Genomic DNA, 11,754 nt, shown 5'->3' on the forward strand with positions numbered 1-11,754 from the left:
GAAACCCCAGGCCAGATTATTCAAAGTGCCAACAAGAACGCATTGAAAACTCTTGAGCATACAGTGCAGGTAGCACTGGATGACATTCTCACTTCCTAGAGTGGTGACACAGCCCTACCAATACAAGCTGACAAATCTAAAGGGGAACTGTAATCTCCATTTGGGCCTCATGAATATATATTGAAATTGCTGCTTACTCAGTTTGATATCCATGATGCTACACCAAACTCAATTCCAACCCAAACCTACAATTTCCCATTTTTGTTGTTTTGTTTTCTTAGGTTGATGACAACTCAGCATAAAAGACAGAACACTAAGTCATTTTGACCTTTTCCCTTTACTTCTAAAACATTATTGATGGTCTTTTTTCTATCTCTTAATTCCTTTCACCCATCCAATATGTTTTGCTATAACTTACAATAATAGTATAAGAAGCTCAAAACTGTTCTTTATTAGACTATATAGTCGCATAGAATGTTTTTACAGATAAATCCAAAGGTTCTCATTTTCCTTAAATAACCTAAAATGGTTTCTTCCTCTCTTCATTGACACCCCTGAGCAGGGCATATTAGTGATACATAACCACAACTGCCTGTTATCTCCAGCTTCAGTCCTAGCCAAATTCTCCACCTCACCTTACACTCTAGCCACAATGAACTCTGAATTCTGGATTTCCCTACAATGTGCTTTAGACATGTCAACATAGGTCCAAATGTGTCTCCACCCATGCTTCAGTTGAAACAGATCATCTCTTTCCTCAATTTCTGGGCTACATGCATTTTTGAAAAGGAGTTGTTTTTCTAAAAGATTGAAACTCTTGATCCAAATGATGACCATGTCTTCCATGTACTTTGATATTGTATGCATGAGTATGTGTATGCTTTCCTCAAACCCTAGGAAGCAGGCAATACCCTTATTTTAGAGGAATAAAGCTGAAAAGATTTAATATTCATTTGCCAAGTCCCAAACTAGAAAATGCTAGAACTAGTGTTTAAAGTCAGTTCTTCTGTTAGAGCATGACCTAATTTCAATAGCCAGAAGTGGCAAATGGGTTCCATTTCATGTTAAGTGCTACATCCTAGAAGTACGGGTGGGATATGTATTGAGAAACACCCTGACATTAGACAGAACTCAGGAATACAAAACCCTTCTGCATTAATGATGTACTATAGATACAGCTTCCATGTCTGCCATGTTTAAGTGAAATTACATTGTTCACGGGATGTTTACCTTTCCATAGCTTCAAATCTCATGCCTGTTAACCGCTTAACTCTGTGACTACCAGGGAACTGTCTTCTTAATTCCTGAAGACAAAACTGAAAATATAATGGGTTAAATAAAGAAAGACTTGGACAAGTGTAATGACATCACATAAATGTCCTATTTAAAAAAAAAAAAAAAATGGCCTAAATAGTTTCTACTATGTCCCAAAGTATCTAGTTTCATTTACTGTTTCATTGGTAGAATATTTTATTGTTTTCTTTTATGTGCATGATGCTAGAGAGCAAATCCAGAACCTTCTACAAGCTAGCCAAGAATCCTACTGGATTACACAGTTACAACCCTAACTCTGTACTTCCTGTTAGAGAAGCATTCAAAACTTGTTATAGAAAGCATTCAATACATCTCCTACAGTAAGCCTTAACCACACACTAATATAACTCATAAACCAAATTAAATAGAGTAAAATATAATTAAATACTTACCAATGCCAAATCATCCCGACCATAGTCTAGGGCTGCAATCATCACCTGCTCATATATGATCCAAACTAGAAATATGAGATGGAAAAAAACCCTGAATTAATATAGACATTTCCTAAACATAATTTAATTAAATTTTTCTATTTGCAAGAATTTTAAAGAATGTGACTTTTTACTGAAAATTATTTCTAAGCTTAAGACTGAATATAAAATCTTCTGAAGAGCCGGGCGGTGGTGGCGCACGCCTTTAATCCCAGCACTCGGGAGGCAGAGGCAGGCGGATCTGTGTGAGTTCAAGGCCAGCCTGGGCTACCAAGTGAGTTCCAGGAAAGGTGCAAAGCTACATAAAGAAACCCTGTCTCGAAAAACCAAAAAAAAAAAAAAAAATCTTCTGAAGCAAAAAAAAATTGATATTTAACACATAATAAATTCTAAAATTTTATATGAAGTACAATTTTACCAGATCAGAATGTTATTATGAAATATACAGTAGCTAAACATTTACCAGTTTTGTGAGCCTTTAAAACCTAAGTGCCTATTCAATGGCTTCAATACTGTGGTGGTTTGAATAAGACTGTCCTCCACAGTCTTTGGAACTTGAAGACTTGGTCCCAGTTGTTTGGGGAGGTCTAAGAGACCTCCTTGCTGGAGAAGTACATCTCTGGGGGCAGGATTTGAACTTTCAAAGCCTCTCCTTCATGACTGTAGTTCAAGAAATGAGTCTTCATCTTCCTACTCCTGTCACCATTATGGACTCTAACCTCCTGGAACCATAACTCCAAATAAATTGTCTTAAGTATTCTGCTGCTGTAATGAAACACCATCACCAAAAGAAAGGGTTTATTTCTTCTTATAGCTTGAAATCTATCATCCAAGAGAGTCGGTGCAAGAACTCAACATAAGAACATGGAGCAGGAATCAATGAAGAGGCAATGGAGGAGTGCTGCTTATTGGCTTGCTCCCTGTGGCCTGCTCAGACTGCCTTCTTCTCCAACCTGCCCCTAGTGAACTGGGCCCTCCCATTCACGTTGTAGAAAATGCACCAAGGACTGACCAAGAAGTCAATGTGGTGGAGGCATTTTCTCAACTGACATAATACTACCCAGCATAGACTCTTTCCTCTATTAGTTGTCACAGTCTTGTTGCTACGTCACAGAAATAGAAAAGTAACTGATCAACAATTACAAATCCTCTTTAAACTAAAGCACCATTCATTACATTTCCTGAGACAAAGGAGTGATATAACTAATAGGCACAATGTTAATAAAAACACATTAAATATGAAGAATCACAAATAAGACATGCTAGGCCTACACATAATAATTGAAAACTTACTGTCATCCCCAAGCTTAGAAGCATAATCACTAATTAGTTCTTCTCCAACTTCCATAATTTGTTCACTATTTCTTGAGTTTTCTTCTCTCCATTTTCTCATTTTATCTCGCATTTCTGAAAAAATAGAATCTTGAAGTTCTTAACAAATACACATATATGAACATATGATAGATTTCAAAATATTGACTAAATGAAATCAACTATTTACATAGGGAAATGAACTCTAACTTATAGACAAATCTGTGATATCTCAACTATCTTTAAATATAATGAACACTGTGCCCTGGGCCTGCTACAAAGGCCCTGTATCACTTTAGGCAACTGTAGGTCTTAATTGGAGAGGTGAGTGGAAATACAGACTACTTGCAGGGTTTTGTAAAAGCCAGCAATTATTTTCTTAAAAAAAAAAAAAAAAAAAGGCAGTGGGCATTAAATTATATATAGACATCTCAAAAGATTCAACATATTTTTGCAATTTACTCATGGATATAAAATTTTTTCAAGACTATCATATTGGGCTATCAACAAAGGGATATTTGCATCTAATTTCCTTAATAGTATCCTGCCATGCAAGGAAGTAAACAAGAAATCAATTACAACAAAAGAAACCTTTGACTGAACTTAGGAAATACTATAATGTCAGTAAGATCAAGTAACTAACATAAAATGGAGAACAACTTCGCAAATTACAACACAACAGGAAATTCTAGAATACAGAACTCTGCTGTGGTTTAAATGTCTCTCCAGGTTGGAAATCTGCTTCCCAATAAACCAGACTGGGGCAGAACATTTTTATGTGGGTATTAGATCTTAGTGCTCTGTCCTAATGAACAGATCAAGATCATTATCACAGGAGAGATTTGGCAGGAGTGTTAGTTATCACAGGGGGCTATCTATGACAGAAAAGGTTCCTGACTTATTAAAGAAAAAGGAATTTCACCCCTTAAGTCTTGTCTATTCACAAACTTTTGGCCTTCCCCTAGTAATGGAGAGCCAAAAAGCCTTCACCAGGACCACGAGCCCATTAAAAAAAAAAAAAAAAAAAAAAAAAAAAAAAATCTGTTCTCTTTAAAACAAAACAAAACAAAACAAAAAAAAAAATCCCATTAAAAATAAATAAATAAAAGTAAAAGCTGAGTCTTGAGTGCTAAGAACAGACTATAATAAAAATAAAGCCAAAATATTTTAGAAGCATATCTAATCTGGTTCCTTTTATATAATATTATGGCTAAATGTTTATGACTCTTTTCAAATTTTTTAAAAATCCTAAGACTCAAAGTGGTGACGGGTCTTTGGGAGATAATTAGTGCCCTCACAAGATGATAGGTTTGTCTTTCCTCTGCTTTTTTGCCATTAGTTGTCAAATCCTCTCTAGACACTGGATCTGCCAGGACTTATCTCTCCGTTTCCTAACCTCCAGCAATGTACAGAAACAATTTCTAGTTTAAGACATCCACAGTGGTGTATTTGTTATATTGGCCTGAACTAAGACACATAGTTGAGGTATGACTAACTATCCAGCTAAGTACATTCATACTGTCTTATTTTTAACCTGTACACAAAGATCAAGAGTGGAAATGCAATACTCAAACTGCTAGGCTTCAAGTCTCAACACTGACACTTTCTATTTGTGTGATACTAGCTGAGTACACTTTGCGCTTCAATGTTCTTGTCTACCAAGTGAATATAAAAATAATACTTGTATAATTTGATCGCTTCTCGGCCTTTTGGCTAAGATCAAGTGTAATACTTGTATAATTTGGCTATTGTAATGAACATTACTAATTAGTTGTATGCACTGAAAACAGGACCTGGCATAATATGAACTTAAAAATTGGCTATTACTATTTCAGCCGCTAACGTTTTGTTCAGTTTTTTTATGCACGCTGCTAATTTTCTTATGGTCCCTGAATCAGCAGATTTTAAAGCTTCTCCCCTAAGTCATTCCATATTCATTTATAACTGCAAACACTATTATCTCATTCTAATTACAGCATCTCTGGCTTGCTCTTCACTTTGCATTTTATCAGAGAATTTAAACCTGAGTCAAGATACTACCACCTCATGGCCAAAATGTGCATCCAAGTTTTTGTTTTTTTTTTTTGTGATATATATTTTTTATTTTACAATACCATTCAGTTCTACATATCAGCCATGGGTTCCCCTATTCTCCCCCCTCCCACGCCCTCCCCTTACCCCCAGGCAACCCTCCATTCCCGCCTCTTCCAGGACAAGTCCTCCCCCGAGGACTGTGATCAACTTGGTAGACTCAGTCCAGGGAGGTCCAGTCCCTTCCTCCCAGACTAAGCCAAGTGTCCCTGCATAAGTTCCAGGTTTCAAACAGCCAACTCATGCAATGAGCACAGGACTTGGTCCCACTGCCTAGGTGCCTCCCAAACTGATCAAGCCAATCAACTGTCTCACCTATTCAGAGGGCCTGATCCAGCTGGGAGCCCCTCAGCCTTTGGTTCATAGTTCATGTGTTTCCATTCATTTGCATCCAAGTATTTTGTAAGCCAAGAACCTATAGCTTTTTTCTGAGCTGCAATGTTATAGGAATAGCCAATATGAGCCAAAAAATACACAACATTGCTGATATTTACTATCTGGTTCTTCACTGGAAGAAACACACTACACCTGGGCACTAAGAAGCAGAACAAGTGGTCTAGTCAGAGGACTTGTCAACTCTGCCTCATCAACCTAAAAACAGTGATTTGGGACTTACCATTTAACACTGCTACTACTTTAGTTATTAAATACACAGGATTACAAGCTTTGTGGGTCTCTCATCCAACTTAAATAAAGCAAAACTGAGAGACCACATGTTTGGACAGTGCTATGGTTTGGGGCTCTTGCTTTGCTTTTAAGCTGAGTTTGATTACTGTTAAGAGGTCATGCACTCATGAATTCCTCAGAGGCACCACTATAGTCTTGTATCCAACTTGACATATAGTTGCCCCCATTTATGTGGTCCAAGTTTAGGGCTCCTAATATTAAGTAATTCACATAAAACATTCTACTAAATGTAAAATTCTACAAAATGTTTAGTTACATTTACCGTAAGTAAAATAAGGAAAACTTCTGTCTAGAAATAAAGTCTTGGGAGTAATCCTTCCTTGATTATACTTTTCATTTTAGGCAGTTCCCCCAAAGCCAACATCATTTTATTCTATACTATATATGTAAACTACTCACCCCTTTCCTGCATATGCTATTAACTACTGTCTATGTACTGGGGGTAATATCAATATGAGAGGTTATAAAGGGGCTAGCCTGTTCATCTCTCCCTAAGGTCTTATTGTGCTAAGACACCTGGACCTTGAAAAATGAGGAAACAGCCCGCTTCCTCCTCTTGCTTCTTTTGTACAAAACTCCTTCCAACCCTGCATTTCCCCCACTTCAGTGTGAATTATGAAATACCACTTACAGGTTCACTTATATGAATATACCTTTTATAAATTATTCTGTCCCACAAATTTGCATCATAAAGTCAGTTACAGGATAACAAAAATTGCCATTGCCAGGGGCCTTGAGGGACTGAGTGGGTACTAAATTTACAGGGAAAAAAAAAAGAATTTATTTCAGTGTATTTAAACTTCAGTAGAAGTGTTCTTCCATTATGTACTGCAATGCACTAGTGAGATGTGAAATCAATCAGGTGTATTCCACCATTTGAAAGCAAATGGTCATAGAGGACCCATCAAAAGAGCAGTATGAAAAGTATGAGGTGAACCTAGAAGAAAGCTACTAAGAACCAAGGGCAAGGGGCTGGGACAGAGATGACTCAGCTAGTAAAGCGCTTGTTACAGAAGAATAAAGACCTCAGTCCCGACTCCTAGAACCCTTGGAAAAACTAGACATTGCAACACCCTCCCTTAGTCTCAGTAATGGAATATAGAGACAGGTGGATACTGGAGGTCCAAAGGCCAATCAGTCTAGCCAATCTGGGTCTTCAAGATGTAGTTGGAGAAACTGTCTTGAAAAATTGGGTAGAAATCAATAGACAAAACACCTGGCAGAAACTTATGGCATCTACATGCACACCAATATCACACATATACATACATACAAAAAGATTAAAAGAAATCAAAATCTTGCATAGAGGGACTGATCTATAGTAGCAAGCATAACACAGATGTATAACATATAAACACTTGAACTGGCACAAGGTCTTCCTAGCACCTTAAAGGAAAATAAGGCACAGAAATCAAACTGTAACACCAGTTAACACATCTACAAAGCAGTCCCTACAACTAAGGCTCACCTACATCCCAGAAAGGGGAACAAAAAGACTGAGAGTCAGAGGTCTGGAAATCAGCTGTGAGACTGTGATCTTCTAGATATAGCATGGCAGGGAAGTCACATCTATAAAATCTCAAAACTGTGGTTTCTTAATGAAATGAAGAAAAAACAGGAAGTGGGAAAGAAGAAGAGTAACAAATTTTTCATTTTATTTTTAAAAACTCATTTCATATCTACTATATGCTAGGCACTGCACAAGGCATCCTATCTAGCCCTGCATAAAAATACATCTTCAAGACACCTAGAGCCCTCTCCTTACAACTCTATATTCTCTTTCTTACCTCCAAATTTTTAAATAATATTCTACCTATCAAACACTTTCAACTGGCTCACAAAATGAACTTCCATTCTATTCCTTTATAGCATCTATTTGAGACTTAGCAGACTGTTAGACTTACTATAATCTTTTATACACAGCTGATAAATTTTCCTGTTACACAAATTACAGGAGCGGGAAGATGTTCAGTGACTAGGAGTTCTTGCTAGGTAAGAGCCTTCCCTTTGCAAGCACAGGAACCTGAGTTGATTTGCTCACACCACATAAAAAGCCCCGGTTGGCTGTAAGGTTGGCTGTAATCCCACCACTGGGAAGAGCAAAAAGAAAGATCACCAGGACTTGCTGTCACTAGCAGAGCTTTAGGTTTAGTGAGAACCCCTGCTTCAAATGAATAAGGTAGAGAGTGATACATCAAGACACATAATTTCCTCTTCTGGCATCTCTATGTCTGTGCACACCCGCACTCTCATGTATAACATAGAACACATACATGCACATGCACACAAACTCTATAGTGCTCTTTGGACCAGTTTATGATGCTAATGGAGTTCCTAAGGACATAGTCAACACTGTGCACCATATCTAAACAAAACTCTGAGAGTTCCTATCAACCACCCACATCTCAAAAATCTTTCTCACAGTCTCTGAAATAAGATTCTAAAATAGTCTTCTTAAAACCCTCATAAAATAGAGGTTCTCAGGAAATTTAAGCCTTCACTTTAAAAAATAAGGAAACTGCATTCTAGCCACTGGGATGACTAAGTTCACCTAAGATAATAAATGGCCAGAAAGCTAGGAAAATCACAGGCAACTTACTAGTGTTGATTATGAACACTCTCAACAGTTAAAATCAATAAATCAAGTTCCTCCCATGTGTCAAGCACTAGTTACCTAACAGTGAACAGAGTAGGCCTAGTTCCTCATATTCTAATTAGAGAAAAAAAATCCTAAAGTAACACAAGCTAGTAAGTCCTTTAATAGTAAGAAAGCACATGATTCAAGAGCAGGTTGTGTTCGATTCTGTTGCTTGGGTTTTTTATTTTCTAGTTTTTTTTCTTTCTTTCTTGTGTAAATATGGTGGCAGTGGTGAGAGGCTGTGTGTGTAAGGGTCCTGCAGGATGTAACATCTGAGCACAATTCTGAGAGATTAAAGTTTAAAGAAAGGAGGCGTGAGACTGTGAGGGGAAAACACTCAGGGGGAGGAATTGCATGTCCTACCCCTAACACAAGAGCATGGCAAATCAGGCAACTTAGTAAAGACAAACAGAGCCAGCTCACAGAGCTGGAACAGGCTAGACGCCACCAAAAGTCAGATCCTTCAGCAGTGTGACTTAATACTATTAACCAACAGCACAACCTTTTCCTCGTGTTTTTACCGATCACTTTAACACGATTTCTTCGTTCGTTACTCAACAAATGTGTACAGTGATAACTATTCCAAATCTAGTTACAGCACTACACTTTAGAATGCCCACAGGACAGTACTGAGGTACTTACAATCATTCTGTTTGCTGGTAGTGATAAACCTACTGGTCCTTTGGTTGTACACACACTAATAGCTTTTAAAAGCTATACTTCACAAACCTTCATAATACTACTTTAGAAAAATCATGAAATATTTAAAACTTTTTAAAAGCATTGGAAAAAAACACCCACTCAAAAAACTACAGTACCGCTAAGCGTACATGCTGACACAAACCTTTTAAAAACGGATAGGTTTGTTGCTCCATTAAACTGTAAACTTTTTGAGGATTGGGGCTGTGTCTTACTTGACAAATACAAAAACTTAAGATTTTTATTCACTATAATAAACTTTTGCCCCTTATAATATTTGATATTTTTTTATGATCAAACAATAAATGTAAATTTCACTCTACATGCTAATGATTACATGAAGGCATTCAATGGGCAAATTAGCTACTGAAGTACACTGCACTGTGCTAACTGCTGGGAACATTTACTGTCCATGAACACAAATTCCATGCTTTGACAAAACTCATTCATTCTCTTAAGCATGACTCCCATCGTCGTTTTTGAGAGAGGTAACAGCCCATACTGAACTGATCCAAGATTTGGATGTTTTATTTAAAGATTCTCCACTCTTGATAAACCAGATAGGAAAAGACCATGACATGAACACATGCCCCCAAATTAACCAGTTACATTTCCTTTCGGGGGGGGGGGGGGAGGCATTATTGGCAGAAAATAAGTAGGAAGGTATGCTATGTGTGGTTTGAGTAGGTTCGAGATCCAGTTCTGAAAAAAACAAAAACAGAAAGTGCATGTGGAAGGATTGTAACTGTTTATGGCTCTTCCACACACCTTTTCCACACACTACAACCCTTCCAAATAATTAGCACACGCCTCCCTGGACCTATTTATTTCTTGGCTTTCAAGCTTGAACACATCGATTCCGCCTCCTCCACGCCTCCCAGAAACCACATGAAGTGTGACAGTCTCAGCCTCGTGTCCCGCTTGCCTCCTGGACAGAAGATGACAGGCAGAACGGGGGCCCACGAAGGAACCCGCCTCAGGCTCCACTCGGTTTGGCCCGTTCAGGGAGCGCTGCCCTGCGGAGGACACAGCGGAGCACGAATCTCTCCCGGGAAACTGGGGACTTCTGAACCATTTCCCAGGGCACTGGGTCTTCTTGCATCCTCCCCGCCCGAAATTACCTTCCCAAGTCACATCATAACGCTCTGTAACCTTCGCCATCTTCCTAGAACCCAGCGGCGGCCCGGAGAGAGGGCGGGGAGAGACAGACGTCACCAGCGAACGGGCGGTAGCAAATGACGAAGCCATGTTTTATTGGTCGGTAGATGAGAGTGGGCGGGATCTGCCGCGCATTTGTACGTCACTCAGGGGGAGAGGGCGGAGCCAAAACAGCAAGAGTGGCAGGACTAGAGGGGCGGGGCCGGAGAGAAGTGGGAGGAGGGGCCAGAGGGCGGTACCGGCAGGGAGGTGCGTGAGCTGCGGAGAACCAACGAGGTCCTACTCTGTGAGGAGCTGGTTTGGCCTGAGGTAACTTCTTTTTTTCTTTTTTCTTTTTTTCTTTTTTTTGCCAAGATTTTAACAAATGTGACCTCTATAGTGCTCGCTATTCCCTGTTTTATCATTTTCCTTTACATAGATGTATTCATTCTATTCTTCAGAGACCCCTAAAACAACGCTCTAGTCAAATATTTGCCCCACTCCCAACTTTCCTCCATACATAATGCGACTGGCTTTCTATGGGCTTTTTTTTTTTTTTAATTTATTTTACAACACCATTCAGTTCAACATAATAGCCACAGATTCCCCTGTTCTCCCCCTCTCGCCCCCCTCCCCCTCCCCCCAGCCCGCCCCCCATTCCCACCTCCTCCAGATCAAGGTCTCCCCCGAGGACTGGGGTCGACCTGGTAGACTCAGCCCAGGAAGGTCCAGTCTCCCCCTCCCAGACCTAGCCAAGCGTCCCTGCATAAGTCCCAGGATTCAAACAGCCAACTCATGCAAGGAGCCCAAGACCCGGCACCAATGCACAGCTGCTTCCCAAACAGATCAAGCCAAATGACTGTCTCACCCGTTCAGGGGGCCTGATCCAGTTGGGGGCCCCTCAGCCTTTGGTTCATAGATCCTGTGCTTCCATTCATTTGGTTATTTGTCCCTGTGCTTTATCCAACCTTGGCTTCAACAATTCTCCCTCATATAAACCCTCTTCTTTCTCACTAATTAGACTCCCAGTGCTCCACCAGGGGCCCAGCCGTGGATGTCTGCATGCATATTCCTCAGTCCTTGGATGGGGTTTATGGCACAAATATCAGGTGTCTGGCCATCCCATTACCAGAGTAGGTCAGTTCCTGCCGTCTCTCGACCATTGCCAGCAGTCTTTTGCGAAGGTATCTTTGTGGATCTCCGTGGGCCTCCCTAGCTCTCTGCTTCCTCCCCTTCTCATGTGGTCTTCATTTACCATGGTCTCCTATTCCATGTTCTCCCTCTCTTTTCTTGATCCAGCTAGGATCTCCCACTCTCTTTCCCTCGACCGTTGCTCTTCATTGTTCCCACTCATGACAAAGCTGTTCATGTAGATCTCATCCATTTCTCCGTGTCTTTTTGGGGGTCCCGTTTTTTCAGGTAGCCTCACTGGTGATGTGAGTAGCA

General features: G+C 39.7%; 1 protein-coding gene and 1 pseudogene across 2 annotated transcripts in view; one reads left to right on the forward strand and one right to left on the reverse strand.

The window, feature by feature from the left end:
* The window catches only part of Emc2 (ER membrane protein complex subunit 2), a 34,362-nt gene extending 23,945 nt beyond the window's left edge, over positions 1–10,417 (reverse strand). The window contains exons 1-4 of one of the 2 annotated variants that reach the window (XM_006978710.4): positions 10,293–10,417; positions 3,039–3,152; positions 1,707–1,771; positions 1,231–1,316 (exon numbers count right to left, since the gene is read on the reverse strand). In XM_006978710.4, the coding sequence (XP_006978772.1) occupies positions 1,231–1,316; positions 1,707–1,771; positions 3,039–3,152; positions 10,293–10,332 (305 nt within the window). In that variant the 5' untranslated portion in view covers positions 10,333–10,417. Of the gene's footprint in view, positions 1–1,230; positions 1,317–1,706; positions 1,772–3,038; positions 3,153–5,462; positions 5,581–10,292 lie in introns of those variants that run through there. The other variant, XM_076555798.1, reaches the window with a different exon arrangement.
* On the forward strand, positions 4,750–4,913 carry LOC121824561 (U2 spliceosomal RNA; annotated as a pseudogene).
* Positions 10,418–11,754: the final 1,337 nt, after the last annotated feature.

Source organism: Peromyscus maniculatus, chromosome 20 (genome assembly GCF_049852395.1).
Source record: "Peromyscus maniculatus bairdii isolate BWxNUB_F1_BW_parent chromosome 20, HU_Pman_BW_mat_3.1, whole genome shotgun sequence".
NCBI classification, from domain to species: Eukaryota; Metazoa; Chordata; class Mammalia; order Rodentia; family Cricetidae; genus Peromyscus; species Peromyscus maniculatus.